Source organism: Prionailurus bengalensis, chromosome C1 (genome assembly GCF_016509475.1).
Source record: "Prionailurus bengalensis isolate Pbe53 chromosome C1, Fcat_Pben_1.1_paternal_pri, whole genome shotgun sequence".
Classification (NCBI taxonomy): domain Eukaryota; kingdom Metazoa; phylum Chordata; class Mammalia; order Carnivora; family Felidae; genus Prionailurus; species Prionailurus bengalensis.
Window position 1 is genome coordinate 161,919,965 of NC_057345.1, and position 18,474 is coordinate 161,938,438.

The following is an 18,474-nucleotide window of genomic DNA, read 5'->3' on the forward strand; positions in this document are numbered from 1 at the left end:
GGGCTCATAACTGCTGACCTATTATGAGCTATTCACCTCCCTTCTAAAATTACGATTATTCACTACTGAGTTCATACTAAGGAAACTGATAGTGTTTCCTTAGGAAACCATAGGGCTAACAGAGCTGCTAAATATGCAGCCCAAAACATACCACTCCCCCATCCTCAATCCACCCAGTTTTTAACCCTACCTTTATCCCTGACTCGTATTATTAATTATCATACAAATGCCCTCCAATTTTAAAAGACAATTACATACAAAAGGGTGGAAATAATTATCAGATGGATTATATATATTGGGTCAAATGGACTCCTTGTAGCCCCTTTTCTTATAACCTTTTGGCTAGCACTTACCTCCCACCAAATGGGACACAAGTGTGTGAAAGTCAATGAAGGGAAACCTCACTAAAAGGAAGCTGGGAGGTTTGGCTGGGGGAGCTCTCACACTCTACCACTCATTTTCAATTACAGAACCAACAGGAAGTCTGCAACTCAAAGCCACTTTCCTTGGTAGCAGCTCAGCTACCAAGAGACCGTCACAAATCAGCCAATGAAAAGCCACTATATACTTCAAACTCCCAGTGTACTCTAACGGGCTTTTCGTTTATAACAGCCTTCCCAACTTCCCCCCTTCCCTTTATAAAAGAGCACCCCTCCTCTTGTTCTGCAGACTTGCCTATGGTTTTGCCACAAACTGCTTGTCCCAAATTGCAATTCCCTGCTATTCCCACATAAACCCATTTGCGCTGATAAAACAACTGGCAGCTTATTTTTAAAGTTAACCTGTGCAAACAGATTAATTAAGGAACTAAAAAAAACAATTGGTTCTGCCGTGGCATCCGTAAAATTTCTGACCAAATTATCTCCCAGAGTACTACTCCTACATCTTACCAAATCAGCATGCCCCTAAGAAGTCCTCTTAGGCCCACAATGCCCTTTATGGCATTTTAAATGGTTTTTATAGACTCACCCCCTGCCTTGAGCTATTCTCCCTATTTGGCTATTATCTGCCTATTTAGTGAAGGGTCTGAATGCTACCTGACTGTGTAGACCGTGTGCTACACTGAGGTGCTCATGCCACAACAGTGGTAAAGAAATTAGTAACTGAGATTATTCCTCATTTGACATTCCTTTATGGACTGAGTTAGATGAAGGAACTCATTTTACAGCAGAGATAAACCGCCTGCTTGCAAAAACTCTGGGACACTCATTAAAATTTCACATCCCCTATCAACCTCAATCATCAGAGCAAATGGAACATAAAAATCTAGATTTAAAAAGAACCTTAGAAAAGATGTGTCAAGAAACTGACTTCAATGGCCAGAAGAACCAAACTTGGTCTTTATTAAAATCCAGAATACTCCATGTAGGAGACATGGATTGATCTCTTTTAAAACAGTGTTTGGTCGGGGCGCCTGAGTGGCTCAGTTGGTTAAGCTTCGGACTCCTGATCTTGGCTCAGGTCATGATCTCAGGGTTCATGAGATGGAGCCCTGCATAGGGCTCTGCACTGCCAGTGCAGAGCCTGCTTGGAATTCTCTCTCTCTCCCTCTCTCTCTGCCCCTCCCCTGCTCACATACTCTGTCTCTCTCAAAATAAAACATTAAAAAAAAAAAAAAAAGCCCAAACTCGTCTTTGTTCCTGCTAATGTAAACATCTGATGGACTGAGCAAGGGAGACAGGTAAATAATAAGGTGTGATATCCATGATCAGAAGAAAGTTACTCTGCCTTTTTCCCTGGTGAGTTACAGAAGCTCAAAGACTATCCCTTGTCAGGGTGAAAACAATAGCTGAAGATTTTTCCTGTTACATTGAAAACAGACCTGCCACTGGACTTCTCCTGGATGACATACCAAGCTAGTATTACAACCAAACTCTGTGTTTGATGCTGAAAATGGCATTTTCTTTTTCTTTTTCTTTTTTTTTTTTTTTTTTGAAAATGGCATTTTTAAACTTGGCAAGGAGATTAAAAATAACTCTAGCATAAAAGTTTGCCAAATCACCAAACGGGTTTACATACCAGCTGCCCCTCTTGTTAGATTGCCCAATACCACACACTATATTTGGGTGGATCAGAATTGCAGATTTCTTTGGCTGGATGACAGCAGTAAGCTTTATAGCTGCCAGAACCAAACTATAGACCTCCTACATCACTATTTCACAACCTGTTCTGCTCTCATAGACTGACAGGAAAAATAGAGATGTATGGATATTAACATTATCAATGGCAAAGGTCATGGAATACTCCAGACTTTAAAAATTACAGGTTTCAGGGTGCCTGGGTGGCTCAGTGGGTTGTGCATCCGACTTCAGCTCAGGTCATGATCTCATGGTTCATGGGTTCAAGCCTCGCATCAGGCTCTGCTCTGACAGCTTAGAACCTGGAGCCTGCTTCAGATTCTGTGTCTCCCTCTCTCTCTGCCCCTCCCCCTCTCAAAAATAAATAAACATTAAAAAAAGAAACTACAGGTTTCAAGGGTGCCTGGGTGGGTTGAGTGTCCCACTCTTGATTTGGGCTTAGGTCATGATCCCAGGGTCATGGGATCAAGTCCCGGGTCAGGCTCTGCACTGAGTGTGGAGCCTGCTTAAAATTCTCTCTTCTTCTCCTCCGGCCCCTCTCCCCTGCTTGCACTCGTTAGCTTTCTATTTCTAAAAAAAAAAAAAAAAAAAAATTACAGGTTCCAACCTAACCTTGTCTGTAAATCATACCCCTCTTTTTTATTTTTAAGTTTATTTATTTATTTTGAGAGAGAGAAAGAACACAAGCAGGGAAGGGGCAGAGAGAGAGGGAGAGAATCCCAAGCAGGCCCCACCCAAACTGTCACCATGGAGCCAGAAGCGGGACTTAATCCTATAAACCCTGAGTGTTGACCTGAGTGGAAATCAAGAGTCTGATGCTGAACTGACGGAGCCATCCAGGTGCCCCAATCATAACCCCTTTTTATCTTATGTAGCAACAAAGTACATAAAGGGTTCCCACCTAAGTTTTCAGGACAATGTGGGTTCAGACCTGCCTCCTTCTGTCACTAAATACTCCACCTTACATGCCAAATTATAAACTTGGGTTCCTTTGTTCATAAAATCATGTCACACAAACACGCCTCTCAAAAAAATCATAGAAATTCTGCTTGCATATCTCAAGTCCACCTTCTTTTCAGCTTTAAGGGTTTTTATTCCCAAATCTTGGAGATTATGAATTAGAAAAGGCAATCCTAAATCTCTCTCTGTAGTGGAATGGTTCAATACCACTATGCAAACTTTGAAAACACTCCCGTCAGGAGTTAACAGCTTAGCCTCTTTGGTACTGCAAAATCGTCATGCCCTACATACACTGGCAGCTCAGCAAGGAGGAACTCCCTGGTGAAAAATGTTGCTTCCGTGTAAGCCAAAGGGGACAAATAATACCTAACTTAAATCTGTCATAATAAAGGATTAACATTTGTCATCAGATAAATGAAACAGTAATATTTACTGGACGGATCTATTTCTGGAGTTGGGAGGCTGGCTTAATGGGGTGTGGGGAAATGCGCTCTGATTTGTTCTTCTGTTTTTTTCCTCATTCTAATCTACGTGCTTTTTTCTCTTTGCAGATCTCCTACCGCTCACTAGCTCAGTTTCTCTCTCTACAGTCACCAGCTCAGCTTTTCATATTGAAACTCCCAGGGAAGTTTCAGAGGGAACTGGAGAGGCCCAGGGCAGGCTGCCCTCAAAATGTGCCACATGGCATATTGGTTATTTTGAATTGAAGCTACTTGGAAAAAGCGCAAACACATGGAGGCTAAACAACATGTTACTAAGCACAACATGTTACTAAGTAACCAATGGTTACATGAGGCTACTTGGGAAATAGCCAGTGTAAGGACACAGACCTTCCTCTGTTCCCCACCCCCACCACCCCCTAGGCAGGAAATAAACCTTCCTTATGAAAGTTACCTTCCCTGTACTAAGAAGTAAAAAGACAACCTTCCCTTTTACTAAGAAGTAAAAAGTTACCTTCCCTGTACTAAGAAGTAAAAAGACAACCAGAGATAGAGATTTTAAAGCTGAGAAAGTTGTAGAAACAAATCTTGTCACTTCTATTTTAAGTTTATTTAGACAGGGTGGAGGGGCAGATAGAGAGGGAGAGAGAAAATCCCAAGCAGGTTCCCCAGTGCCAGGGCAGAGCCTAATGTGGGGCTCAAACTCACCAACTGTGAAATTATGACCTGAGCCAATATCAAGAATCAGAAGTTTAACCAACTGAGCCACCCAGGCAAACCTTGTTACTTTTTACTAACCTACAACCTCAGCCCAAATTCTTAGAATTCCTAATTAAAACTCTCAAACATCTATTTTCTTGATCCTGTTAATTCCTCACAAATTTATTGTCTTTTTGTCTAAAATGTATAAAAACTGTGAGTCTTGGTCATTTCTTTGGATCTTGATTTCATTATTGGGTCTCCATATGCGCCTAATGAATTGGGTTTTTCTCCTGTTAATCTGTCTCATGTCAGTTTAATTCCTAAACCAGCTGGAAAAACCTGGCAGGGAAGGACATTTTTTTTCCTTCCCTAAAACTGCTTCCCCTAAGATATTTTTACCAATCGTCGGGTTAATAGATCCCTGAAAAACTCTAATGTTCTCTCCAGCTTCTGGACAGTAAGCCTTTGACCAAAAAGTAAAATGTTGATACCATTTTTAATGTGTTTTCATAGAATCACTCTCTGGATATTGAGTGGAAGTTTGGTGGTGAAGATACTTTGCAGAAAAAAAAATATTTTAATAAACAGCTGAGTTAGTTTCTGGGAGAACAAAGTTGCTAAAATAAATCTCAAGATTCTTGCTGGGCCTTTGTACTTCCACACAAGTCAATGTTCAGCTGAATACCTCCACGTGCTCAGGTGGAAAGCAGCAGAGTTGCCAACAGTGGTTGAAGGAGCTGAATACTACTATGCATAACCTTTAAGATTTTGGAGTTTCTACCCCAGTGATTGCTGGAGCTATACATGCATACATATTTTATTGATAAACTACCCAGGAAAAAGTAATTTTGTTTCATCTAAGACATACCAAAGTACTGGGGATGGATATAGGGGGGAAGTAGCAGTGGAGAGGAGGGACAGCAGTGGTGATTTTCAGTAGATTGCAACTTTTGTAGCTCTACGGCATTAACCAATATAAGAAATTGTCTAGTCTTATATTCACTATAGGCAGTTCCTGACTTTCAACAGTTCAACTTATGATTTTTCTACTTTACAATGCAGCAAAAGCGATATCCATTCAGTGGAAATTATACCTTGGATGTTGATGTTTTCCCAAGCAAGATGCAACGTGGTACAATATTCTTTCGTGATGCTGTGTATCAGCAGCTCCAAATCCAAGTCTGCCACATAATCACCAGGGTAAACAACCGATGTACTTACAACCATCCTGTTTTTCACTTTCAGTACAGTATTCAATAAAGTGCATGTTCTTATAAAATTGGCTTTGTGTTAGAGGATTTTGCCCAACTGCAGACTAATGGAAGTGTTCTGAGCACATTCAAGGTCCACTAGGCTAGGTTACGACGCTGAATAAGTTAACCGTATTAAATGAGTTTTGAACTTACCATATCCAGAGGTGCCCCATCGTCTAAGTCGAGGAAGACGGAGCAGAAGAGGAAAGGATGGAGCAGCCAAACTGTGAGGCTGAGAAGACAGTTAAAGTCAGTCAGTCAAGGAGAGGGACCCTTTAAGTACTTTGCTGACCATGCCCGAAGACTTGTCACCTAAGACTGGAAGTTGGGTTGCCAATCATCTTCTGGGTCTGCAGTCGCTGACAACATTTAGGGCCACATTCCCCCTTGTTCATTCGTATTTTTGTACCACTGCTTGGCAAGGGTCAGATCCTGAAGCTCTCTGGGTCTTGGCTCCTTCACCTGTAAAATGTGGGGTTTGCATCACAGAGGAGAGTTTCTGGAAAGCGCTCGGACAGCCAGCACCCAGGTGTGGGAAGCGAAGCGCGGCCCAGTCCTTCAGCCTTTTGGCTGAGGCTGGGGAGGCACAGATAGCAGGAAGGTGGGGTGTGCTCCGAGAGAACGTGGGAAGGGGGCGCACCAGTAAGCGAGGGCACCTTAGGGGCCCGGGCGCCACGGCCACCTACGGGCTTCCTCGCTGCAGGGCGGGCCGGGAACTGAAGAAGCCTAGGCTCCTCCCGCACCCACGGCTTCCCGCCGGCAGACCTGCGCACGCCCTCCCCGCCCCACCGCTCGCCGGCACCGCCCCGGCGCACGGAGGCTGGACTTTAGCACGGGGGCGGACCCCACTCCCGCTCCCGCCTCTCTCCCCGCCTCCCTCTCTGGGTCCCGCCCCGCGGCGCAGGGGGCCGGGCTCCGGCGAGGGGGGCGGTGGCCGCGGCGGTGACAGCCGCTCCCCGCCCCCGAGGGTCGCCACGTCCCTCACGTACCGCCCGGCCGAGGCGCTGAGCGGCGACCTGGCCACCCCAGCTCCGGCTCCTCCGGCGGGGCTCGGCATGAGGCTGGCGCGGCTGCTTCGCGGAGCCGCCGCGGCCGGCCCGGGCTCCGGGCTGCGCGCGGCCAGCCCCGGCGCCAGCCGCAGCTTCACCTCGGACTCGGCCTCCGGGCCGGCGCCCGAAAGCGGCGTTCCGGGCCAGGTGGACTTCTACGCGCGCTTCTCGCCGTCCCCGCTCTCTATGAAGCAGTTCCTGGACTTCGGTGAGTGCGGCCCGGGCCTAGGGCCTTTGTGCGCGGCCCTGCTCGGGGAAATGCGGCCCCTGACCCCGGACGGGCCCGGCCCTCGCTGGCCCCCTCTCACCTCTGGCGCACCCCTCCTTCTTAACGTCTCCTCCCCCAACGCTGTAGGTGTTTCCTTCCTCCCTTGCGGACAGATCCCCAAGCTCAGGTGCACGCGCTGGCGGGCGGGATAAATAACCGGAGGCGTGTGCCTTTTTATTGTGTATTGTTGAAAAACAAACCTGGAGGGCCGCGGGCGGAATGACCTCCCGCCTTTCAGCGCACGTGCAGAGCCGCGCTCTCTGCCAGGCGCCTTCCGAAGAGTAGAGCTCCGGCTGGAGGCAAGTGTGCTGCACACTCCCGGGAGTCGTGTTCGGATTCTGCACAGTGATGATAAATGCTCAGTTTTGTAGACGATGATTGCATAAAATTGGCGCGATGATAAGGGAAGCAGGTTATAACTGGCCCAATTGTTTCATAGAATGTTTTCCTTGCCACTTGCTTAATAGTGTTTCCACCAACAGCACATTCATTTCATCATCAGCAAGTAAGTGTTCAGCACACGTAAAGTGCGTGAGCACTAGACGTGGGGATTGCCACATTCCACCCTGTAGAGGCGACTGGCCACTTTCCTCGTCTTCCGGTGGGCCCTTCCTGGTTTTCTCTAGAAAGGATGCAACAGATTGCAGAGAAATTGCAAAGTTAGACTTATAACTTTGACTTCTCATACGGAGGCGTGGAGGGGAAAGGGAAAACTAATAAACTCGAATAAAGTCATAACATTTCAGTAGAAAAAGTTATCTTCTGCATTGTGAGTACTGTTAAGTCAGTAATGGATCTCTGGTGGGCTCAAAAGATATCAGCTTAGCTGGCAGCTTTATCTTAAAATTGTGGTGTACAGAGGCGAACTCTTTTTGGCGCAAAGCCCTCGGTTTTCTTTGTTGTTACTTTAAAATGACCGTAGTGTGATTAAGGGGTGAATTTGGCCTTGTTCACAGTATGCCATTAAACTTTCACAAGAAAGTGTTTTCCTTTAATTCAGCAATTACTGCTAGGAACAATCTAGTTTTGGCTAAGGCTGCCTTTCTAAAACAGCAAGATGACATTCGTGAGTTCAGAATGCATAACATGATTTTTTAGTTTAACTTTCAATAGAACTGCTTGTCAAAGGACATTCTACAACTGTTCTGCTTAGTAGCTTGGTACAGGAATGGAGGAAGAGCAGGATGCTTACCAGGAATCAGACTATTGAATAAGACCTGGTGGTGGGGGTGAGGGGAGGGGGAGCTTGAAGATGGTTGCTGAACAGGTATTGGTATTTTTTGCTTTCTGTTGCCTGAAATCCCTCCTGTACATCAGCTCTTTGCTTATCGTGGTTCCCACGCACATTGACCAAATTTCTCTGTTTATATTGGACAGGTATTCATTTCTTACAAACCTGGAGTTAGGAAACAGATTTTCTAAATAATAGCATCCAGTTAATAGACTTTGGCAGGTCCTGCTGTTAATTAGACTCTGCACCTTGTTCAGACTTGCTCGGGTTACCTTGGTGCTAAGATAATCACAGGAAGGATGCAAGTGATGGAGAGGGAAGAGTATCTTCACTGCTCTACAAAGCAATTGGAATGTCATGACTTAGGTCATTTAGGATGCCTCACAACCCTGCTGACTGGGTTATCTCATCCCTTTCGTCCTCATTCCCTGTCATGAAGGGGATGCTACTACCACTCTGACGTTGCCAAGTAACTCCCTCTGTGTTTCTCCCTGCCTCTTGGCTTCTACTGCCTTATGGGCTCTACTTACTGCTGTTCCCACCTTGTTTCGTTTTAGGATCTATGAATGCTTGTGAAAAGACCTCATTTATGTTTCTGCGGCAAGAGCTGCCTGTTAGATTGGCAAATATAATGAAGGAAATAAGTCTACTTCCAGATAATCTTCTCAGGACTCCATCAGTTCAGTTAGTACAAAGCTGGTAAGATTCCCATCTTGTGTTTGCAATTTCAATGGACTTACGGACTTTACTCAAGGTGAAAGCAAATACTCTTTTACTCTTCAGTGGATTCTTACGGTAGTAAGAGCATTCCTCCACCTCTTTTTGGGTGTGTCTGGGCTTGTCCCCTGAATCCTGGACTCTACCACTCCTTGACTTTGAGAAAACAAACAAACAACCAATCAGAACTGCACAGAAATACACACACTAAATTTAAGATTTCTGATATTAAATCTGTAGGGATGTTATGTTATAATAAAAAATATCTACAAAAAATATATGTCTACCATTTGTTGATGGCTAGGGATTTATAGGCATTACCTTTAATCCCTTTGACAACTCTGCCCATTAGGCATTATTATCATCATTTACAGATGAGGAAATTGAAGAACCTACTGGCCTTTTGTCAAAGGTAGTACCATTCATAGTGGAGGTAGGATTCAAGCCCAGATTTGTTTCTTTCTACTATACCATGCTCTAGTCAGAATGATAAAATGTATTAAAGTGTGTATATATTTTTGAATAAACTGAATTTATTTTACTGCAGTATATCTTTGTCAAACACAAAAGTTAAAATCTTTATTCTCCCATTTTAAAGTAATTACAAATTAGTGGAATCATATAAGAAACTATGCTGTCTTCCAAAATATGACAGTAGAGGTATTAAGGGTATGAACATATACGTGGCCATTTAAATACAGCCTTTCTTGAAAAATAAGATAAAAACAGGGAGGCAAACCATAAGAGAGTCTTAAATATGGGGAACAAACTGGGGGTTGCTGCTGGGTGGGGGGGGGTGGGCTAAATGGATGAGGGACATTAAGGAGGGCACTTGTTGGGATGAGCACTGGGTGTTATATGTAAGTGATGAATCACTGAATTCTACTCCTGACACCATTATTACGCTTAATGTTAACTAACTTGGATTTAAATTAAAAAATAAATAAATACGGCCTTTCTTGTTAATGTTATTAATTTTAAAAGTGTAATTCTTTTAAGCACTATACATTTCAAACAAAAGAGTTTGCCAGAGTTCAGTCTTTTTTTTTTTTTAATTTTTTTTTTCAACGTTTATTTATTTTTGGGACAGAGAGAGACAGAGCATGAACGGGGGTGGGTCAGAGAGAGAGGGAGACACAGAATCGGAAACAGGCTCCAGGCTCTGAGCCATCAGCCCAGAGCCTGACGCGGGGCTTGAACTCACGGACCGTGAGATCGTGACCTGGCTGAAGTCGGACGCTTAACCAACTGCGCCACCCAGGCGCCCCAGAGTTCAGTCTTAAATGGAAAATAAAAATTAGCTGCAAGATTTTTCCCAGTCCTGATTCATGGAGATCTTAGCACTTTTTTGTAGCCATTGTAGTTTGTAGGAGAAGCTGATCTAACTTCAACTTTACAAAACAAGCAAAAGAAGTATGACTGCTATAATATGTGATAATGAGATGCTATCTGGTTCAAGTATGGAACAATTATGAGTGTGGTTTAAAGAAGAGGCATTTGTTTAGGAACCCTGATGGAATCTAAAGGAGAACATATAATTTTCTACGGAAGCTTATTTTGTTTTTTAAAATTCTTCACTGAAAATAGAATATGCTGCATCTTGAAATCTGTTCTGTGCCTAACATGTTGTCAGTGCTCAACCGTCTCTTGAATTAAGAGTGTAGTTTTTCTTGCCAGGGAAGAGAAAAGTAAGGGGTAAAGCAAACGTCAGAATCACTTGACTTTGGAATGCTTTGGACTGAAGAGAGGCACACGCTGCTTGTCAAGAACAGCTTTCCAAATCAACATACGGATTTACAGATTTTTCAAACACTTTCATTGCCCCTGGATGCCTACTAAAGACAGTTGTAGATAACAGTGCCCACAGACCAGCCAAAGTAGAGCCTATATAATTGAAAGTCATTGAATAGTAGTGAGGTGTTTTCAGCTCCGGCCCTGTACTGCCATTATGCTTGGCCGCATGACCTTGACAAAGTCATTTGGCTTTCCTCATTTTGTTCCTTCCTTAACGGGTGATTTGCTACCTTGAATTGTTAGATAAATTAAAAACCTACATTTGTATGACTTTTGTTTTTGTTCAGCTCTGTTTAAAAGAACCATGTGGTAAGTTATAGGCTTTTAACAAATACTTGTTGATGGTACACAAACTATTAACCTGGAGAATGCATGCTTCTGAAGGACAGACAGCCACCTTCAGCTCCAGCTGGTCATTGCCACTGCGGAAGTACCATCCACATCATCTGGTTTTTGTTTGTTTAAAGAAAAGCCACAAGTCTAGATTTTTTTTTTTAATTTTTTTTTTTCTTCCTTCAACGTTTTATTTTATTTTTGGGACAGAGAGAGACAGAGCATGAACGGGGGAGGCACAGAGAGAGAGGGAGACACAGAATCGGAAACAGGCTCCAGGCTCTGAGCCATCAGCCCAGAGCCTGACGCGGGGCTCGAACTCATGGACCGCGAGATCGTGACCTGGCTGAAGTCGGACGCTTAACCGACTGCGCCACCCAGGCGCCCCAAGTCTAGATTTTTAATGTAGAATCTCCCAATTTTGAAAGATTGCAACTAATTAAAAATTTTGTAAAGCACCAAAGCCCTAGAAGGTCTGTAGGGTTTTAAAACACAGGTTTTAAGCTAGACTCATAGACTGAGGTAGGTGTTCCTCCACATTTCGCTGAGACTAAGACAAATTAAGTCATTTCCCTCAGATCACATAGTTACTGGTAACAGACGCGATTCTCATGACAATCAGCATTTCTACTGTATAGTGGTAAATTTAAGAAATTGAAAAGCTATTTTAGAGTATAGAACTTAAGAATAGAAGAAGTAGGAAATCTTAAAACTCTAAAATGTAACCTATGTTCTTAGGAGAAAATGTGCACCTTCTATTACTTTATGCCAGGCACTTTGCTCAAAGGTGGATGGGTATAAAAATCCTACTTCAACCATAATTGATAGCACTATCCTAAATTAAAAATTAGGAGATGGGTAAAAATACCTTTTGAGTATTTTCATAATATGGAAATTTCAAATTGTGAAAAAACAAATTTACCCTACTGATTTGCATTTTAGGTATATTCAGAGTCTTCAGGAGCTTCTTGAATTTAAAGACAAAAGTGCTGAAGATGCTAAAACTATTTATGAGTAAGTACATGATTTTGACCCTATTCGGAACACAATTTTTTTTTTTTTAATTTTTTTTTTCAACGTTTATTTATTTTTGGGACAGAGAGAGACAGAGCACGAACGGGGGAGGGGCAGAGAGAGAGGGAGACACAGAAACGGAAACAGGCTCCAGGCTCTGAGCCATCAGCCCAGAGCCCGACGCGGGGCTCGAACTCACGGACCGCGAGATCGTGACCTGGCTGAAGTCGGACGCTTAACCGACTGTGCCACCCAGGCGCCCCCAGAACACAATTTTTAAAAAAAAAATTTTTTTTTTTAAAAATTTTTTTTTTCAACGTTTATTTATTTTTGGGACAGAGAGAGACAGAGCATGAACGGGGGAGGGGCAGAGAGAGAGGGAGACACAGAATCGGAAACAGGCTCCAGGCTCTGAGCCATCAGCCCAGAGCCTGACGCGGGGCTCGAACTCACGGACCGCGAGATCGTGACCTGGCTGAAGTCGGACGCTTAACCGACTGCGCCATCCAGGCGCCCCCAAAAAAAATTTTTTTAACATTTATTCATTTTTGAGAGTGAGAGAGAACATGAGCTGGGGAGGGGCAGAGAGAGAGAGAGAGAGAGAGACAGAGAGAGACACACACACAGGATCCAAAGCAGGCTCCCGGCTCTGAGCTGTCAGCACAGAGCCCAACGCGGGGCTCAAACTCACGGACAGTGAAATCATGACCTGAGCTGAAGTCGGACGCTCTTAAACATCATGTAAAAAATATAAATGTATTGAACTTAAACTTGCTATTGGGTCACTTTAGGGAAATTAACTTTTGGTTTCTCACCACTCGAGAACATACAGTAGTACATGTGTCTATAGCAGCTCATACAAGTAAGACAAATAATGTAAAACAGTGAATATAAGAAAAGACAGTTCAAGTCTGATGATTAGGGAAAATCCAGAAATGGCCTCGGTGCCATTTGGATGATAGGGGACTGGTGAGAGGACTCTTTATCTGGAGAGCTCAGGTGAACATTCAGCTCCAGCCAGTCATTACCAATGCAGAGACATTATTCAGATTGTCTGATTTTTTTGTGTTAAAAGCAGTAACTTTAGATTTTTAATGTAAAATCTCCCCCAATTTTGAAGATTGCAACTAATTTTAAAAAGTTGTTTTAACACCGAAGGCCTACAAACACACCTCTGTGGTCTCACTTTCTGACCTCTGTAAGATGATGAAAGTAATGACAAATGTAATAACCAGTGTACCAGAATTGATCAACCCAGGTAGTCCCCTCAGGCAGTTATCTGCTTATTCCGATGAATGTTGCTCAGAACTTAAAGCCCACCTCTTTTGTTGTCCCCAGAGTCTATTGCACATTTTTTTTTAACTGTCTTTAAACATGATGGCAACATTTCACCTTTTAAACATAATTGGGTCTGAAAATAACATCAAGGATTTACTCTCTACCTAGGTATGAAGCACACTGTATATTTAATCTTTAAAACAGTGCTCTTGAGTTAATGCTATCTGTGCACAAAGAGGTTAAGTAACTTAAGGTAGCATTAAAATCACATAACCAACTAGTGTGATGGGATCAGGATTTGAACCTAAGCACTTGCACTTAAAAATAAACGTACGCTATAGAACCTTCTGAAAATAGCTAGTCAGAGCTGAATCTAAAAAATAAGGTGAGCAATCAAGCAGAATAATCCTGTTTTGGGTTTTAAAAGAGAGAGGTGAAATAAAGGGGTGATGAGGAATGATGAGTGTTTGTTGTTTTTGAGGAGTTTTGTTGTTTGTATTTTGGATTAACAGTTTGGTTTTGAAGCAGATTACAAACTAGGAATTCCAAAAATATTTTGAGCGATGAGAGCATCACTGGAATAAGTTGATAGTACTCAAGATGATGACTTTGAATGGGAAAGCACTCATTCAGAAGTGTAAATTCTGATGGGTATGTTACAAGATGGATTTTATTTCGTAATTAAGACTTCTTTTCTCTTTTATCTAGATCTTTAAATTAACCATGCAATAAATGTCTTCTAAATGACAGAAGTGGGAAGGCTGGATGACTTGAAAATTTTTCTTTTAACACAACAGTTGACTCTTTCTCTCCCATTTTTAAACTTATAGGATCAGCGACATTAAAATTCCTTTTACTTTTCTGTTCTCAGTAGTTCTTTCTCTCTGGGAACCATAGGGAATAGTTCCAAAACAGACAGGCTTTATTGGCTTATTCATCTTCATTCCTCACAGAGCTGTGTTCACTAGAAGCAAGCACTCTCTGTCTTCTCTTATGCTGAACGTCCGTGGAATACTGTCCTCGTAGGGAATGCTCAAACGATCTTAGTGGATGATGGTTAAAGCAAACCCTTAACATTTTTAGGATTGTGTTTTGTGGCAGCCTTACTTGTAGGAGTTCCAAGAAAATAATTAAGCTTCAAAAGTTTTATTTTGGAGGTCTTTATATTCTATATTCTATATATTGATGATCTGAAATACAGTTAAATAAGCAGAAGAAAACATGCACTGATGCTTTTTTACTGAAGTAGGGATTTCTTGCCTAGAAAAGGTTGGTTAAACGTAGATTTTAGTAATAAATTCACTTGTCAAAATATTTGGCTGTTTTGACGGACAGGTTTGTTTAGCTTTACAGATACTGTGATTCGGATCAGGAACCGACACAATGATGTTATTCCTACGATGGCCCAAGGAGTGATTGAATACAAGGAGAGCTTCGGGGTGGATCCCGTCACCAGCCAGAATGTTCAGTACTTTTTGGATCGCTTCTACATGAGTCGCATTTCAATTAGAATGTTACTCAATCAGCACTGTAAGTATCTAGAAGTCAGGAGAAGAAGCAAAATAAAATGAATGTGTTGGTATATTTTAAGTTTATTTAGAAAACTTCCCTTTAATAAACATTTGATTTGGCTTTTTTGTGTGTATTAAGTAAATAGACTGTCATGCAAAGGAGGTATTCTTATTGAATGTAAAATACTACGTTTAAAAAAAGTGTCTGTTCTGTTTAGCACCATTCAGAGACACAGTATTCAAATCAGGAAAAGGGCATTAGAGAGTTTAGCTTATTTTGTTTGTTTGTTTGTTTGATAGCTTTATTGTTTGGTGGAAAAGGCAAAGGAAGCCCGTCTCATCGAAAACACATTGGAAGCATAAATCCAAACTGCAATGTAATTGAAGTTATTAAAGGTAAATGCTTACATTTGTCCTTTCATGAAGGATGCAAAAATCAAAATTATTGAGTGTTAATTCATGCCAATAAAACAATTACTTACATCTTGAGATAAAACATTAGGAACAAATGCAAGGATTTGAGAATAATTTTATGATGTTAATTGTACATTATGTATAGGATGAATATTTTGTTGATCCAGTGCTTTGTTAGGCAAAGTATGGTGATACTGTGAGGGCACCTGTTTCACTTCAAAAAGATTCAAGCTCCACCTCCCCCCGCTTTCCAATTCCCTGTACTAGGAGCCATAGTCTGTGATAGTTTGGTTTGCATTTTTCCACACTTTTTTCTGTTTATACCACATATACTCATATATGTATATATGTAATTGTTGTTGTTACATTGTTTGCTTTGGGAAAATGGATGCTGTATGTATATTTTTCTATAAGCTTAGAGCTATCACACCACGTTCAGTACATATGGAAACACCTTAGGTTTTTGGGTGGCTTAATGGGTATTCCAGAATGTATTAATCCATCCTTCTATTGATGCATATTTAGGTTTTAATTTTTTTTTTAACCAGTAATACTGAAGTGAACATCTTTAGACATGTGCTGACTTTAGTATTTTAGAAGGCAAGATTCTTAGAATTTAAGACATTTAAAATGCATTTAGGGGCACCTGGGTGGCTCAGTCGGTTAAACGTCTGGCTCTTGATTTTGGCTCAGGTTGTGATCTCACGGTTCATGAGATTGAGCCCCATTTCGGGCTTTGGACTAATGGTGCAGAACCTGCTTGGGATTCTCTCTCCCTCTCTCTGCCCCTCCTCCCCTCCCTCAAAATAAATAAACTTAAAAAAAATTTTTTTAAGCTAAAATGCATTTAAAATTTTGATACCTCCAAAAAGGTATCAAACAATGAATTCCTAAACTTTTACCAACTCTATATGTTATGTGTATTGTAAATATTTTCTTCACCCTGCTGTTTTTACTTTGTTCACGGTGTCTTTTTCTTTATGAATGTTTTTATTTTCTTAGAATCATATCTGTCATTTTTCCTTTATGGCTGTTAGGTTTTATCATGTCATACCTTCTCCAAACTAAGACTGTTAAATTATATTTTCTTCCATAAACGGTTTTAAAATTTCGTTTATCAATAGTATTGCCATCTTAATGCATGATATAGAAATACATTTATTTTAATGCTTTTTTTTTGTTTTGATTTACACTAGATGGCTATGAAAATGCTAGGCGTCTATGTGATTTGTATTATATTAATTCTCCTGAACTAGAACTTGAAGAACTAAATGGTAAGCCTGATGATATCTTTTTCTGAATGATTAGTGTTGTGATTATCTGAGAAGGAATGATAAGAAGAATTTAGATTTGTTTTAATATAAAAGGACTTTTCATAAACTCTTTCATTGAGTATGAAAGCTGAGGGAGAACAATCATGTTAAAAATATATGTGTGTGTGTGTGTGCGCGCGTGTGCATGTGTGCGTGTATGTGTATAATTAGTGGATTCTGTCTGAAAAGCATTTTGGCTTCTTCTTCGTTTTGTTTATGTTCAATTGATAATGTTGATTCTTTCCTTATTTTTGTGGGTTTTCTTTTTGGTTAGTTTGGTTAGAAAAAAATGATGCTAAGAAAATTATATTTGACTTTTATATGCACTTCAATAATGTAGAATTGAAGAATTTAAGAATTCCACTTACTGAGTGGTAAATCATTTTTATTATTGAGGAAGTAAAAAGACTGGGGGTGTAAAGAGGAAAGAAAGATGCTGATCTGTTTGAGAATCTGTTAATCTCTGATGGTCTTTTCACCCTGACTAGTAGTGTGCCGTTTGGACAAAACAATTTCAGATATCTTGGAAGGAGATTGATAAGTTTCTCTGTGTTTCTGAGGGGTAGTGTAGTTTTGTAGAGGGAAAAACAGTTCCTAAGTGAAGATGACCTTTTAAGAAGAATAAAATTAAGTAGGTTTTTTCTAAACTGTATTCTGGAACTTATAGTGGGAGAGCAATAAAGAAGTTACTCAATTGAAAATAGAACTGCTTGGTGTTTTTCTAAAGCCATATTAACTTTTGTTTCATAACAATACCATTCAGTAAATGAGAATCACAATGCAGAGATGATATTTACACCTGAACTGCTGTGAGCATGTTCTAGGTGTCCCATCCATGTTTCCGTGGGGTGGTTTATTCAGGGGAGAGTCCAATTTATTGGGTCAGTTGGAATTCTAAGGTAGGGTGAGGCTTATTGCTTTGCTCTACTTTAAGTTCTGTTTTACATACAACCTGCCCCCCTCACCACATCCCCAACTGGCCTTCTAAATTTAATAAAATGTTTGAATGTAGAATTCGTATCCCTTGATAAATTGATGCTAGCTTAATTTTTTTTTAAATTCAAGTCTATATACATAGAAATGCCTGAAATAAAACAGAAAACATTCCACATGGGAGAAACATTCAAAAAATGACTTTTTAAAAAAAAAGTATTTTTTTTTATATTTATGTGAATTGGACCATGGAAGTTACAGACTTTAATACTTGTTTTGGTACTCTGTATTTAAGAGTCTCTTATAGTTTGCCTTCCAATGGGGGGTGGGGGAGAAGGGAAAATGGGTGATGTGAATTGAGGAGGGCACTTGTTAGGATGAGCACTGGGTGTTGTATGTAAGTGATGAACCCCGGGAATCTATCCCCAAAACCAAGAGCACACCTTACACACTGTATGTTAGCCAATTTGACAATAAATTACATTGAAAAAAATTCTTGCTTTGGAAAGTAAAATTCTGGCCTAAAGGCTGAGTGTCCTTTAAAAAGACTCACCATCATAGAGGAAATAGGAAGCTGGGTTGGCTAGATTGTCATTCAGGGTCGCAAGAATGACTGCAAACTCATGTTGTCACTGTCATATGTGAATGTGGGGTCAAACACTAATATACTGAAGAACTGGGGTGACAGTTCTCTCCCAAATAATAGTGTCCTCCATAGTAAATGTTTTCTTTTCATCACTACACAATATATACTTTAAAATGCTTTAAGCACATCTCTCTGTACTTTTATATTTTTCTCTTCTGCTCTGTAGCAAAATCACCAGGACAGCCAATACAAGTGGTTTATGTACCATCCCATCTCTATCACATGGTGTTTGAACTTTTCAAGGTTTGTAACATAGTATTACATAACCTTTATCAGTCCTTTTCTGAGGTTAGGGATCTGCTCTGAAAATTAAGTACTCTACCAGGTTTTCCTCAGTTTCATTAAAAGATGTCATTTCATGCTCAGTGTCATGTCACGTTGCTGGAGATCAGCCTTTTGTCAACACTGATGGACATCTCAGTGTAGCAGTCAGCTCATACTGGGAAGTCAGAAAGACCTGGGCTTGAATTCCAGTTCTTGATACATATGTGACCATGGGAAAATGAGTCAACCTTTTTGAGCCTTAGTTTCCTCCTCTGT

The 18,474-nt window shown here is 41.1% G+C and overlaps 1 protein-coding gene across 2 annotated transcripts in view; it reads left to right on the forward strand.

Annotated features, from left to right (window-relative positions):
* The first annotated feature begins 6,429 nt into the window (after nucleotides 1-6,429).
* Nucleotides 6,430-18,474, forward strand: part of PDK1 (pyruvate dehydrogenase kinase 1) — a 33,900-nt gene continuing 21,855 nt past the window's right edge. The window contains exons 1-7 of one of the 2 annotated variants that reach the window (XM_043577054.1): nucleotides 6,430-6,690; nucleotides 8,539-8,680; nucleotides 11,768-11,839; nucleotides 14,463-14,647; nucleotides 14,929-15,024; nucleotides 16,239-16,316; nucleotides 18,101-18,177. In XM_043577054.1, coding sequence (XP_043432989.1) covers nucleotides 6,489-6,690; nucleotides 8,539-8,680; nucleotides 11,768-11,839; nucleotides 14,463-14,647; nucleotides 14,929-15,024; nucleotides 16,239-16,316; nucleotides 18,101-18,177 — 852 coding nt within the window. In that variant the 5' untranslated portion in view covers nucleotides 6,430-6,488. The remainder of the gene's footprint in view (nucleotides 6,691-8,538; nucleotides 8,681-11,767; nucleotides 11,840-14,462; nucleotides 14,648-14,928; nucleotides 15,025-16,238; nucleotides 16,317-18,100; nucleotides 18,178-18,474) is intronic. The other variant, XM_043577055.1, reaches the window with a different exon arrangement.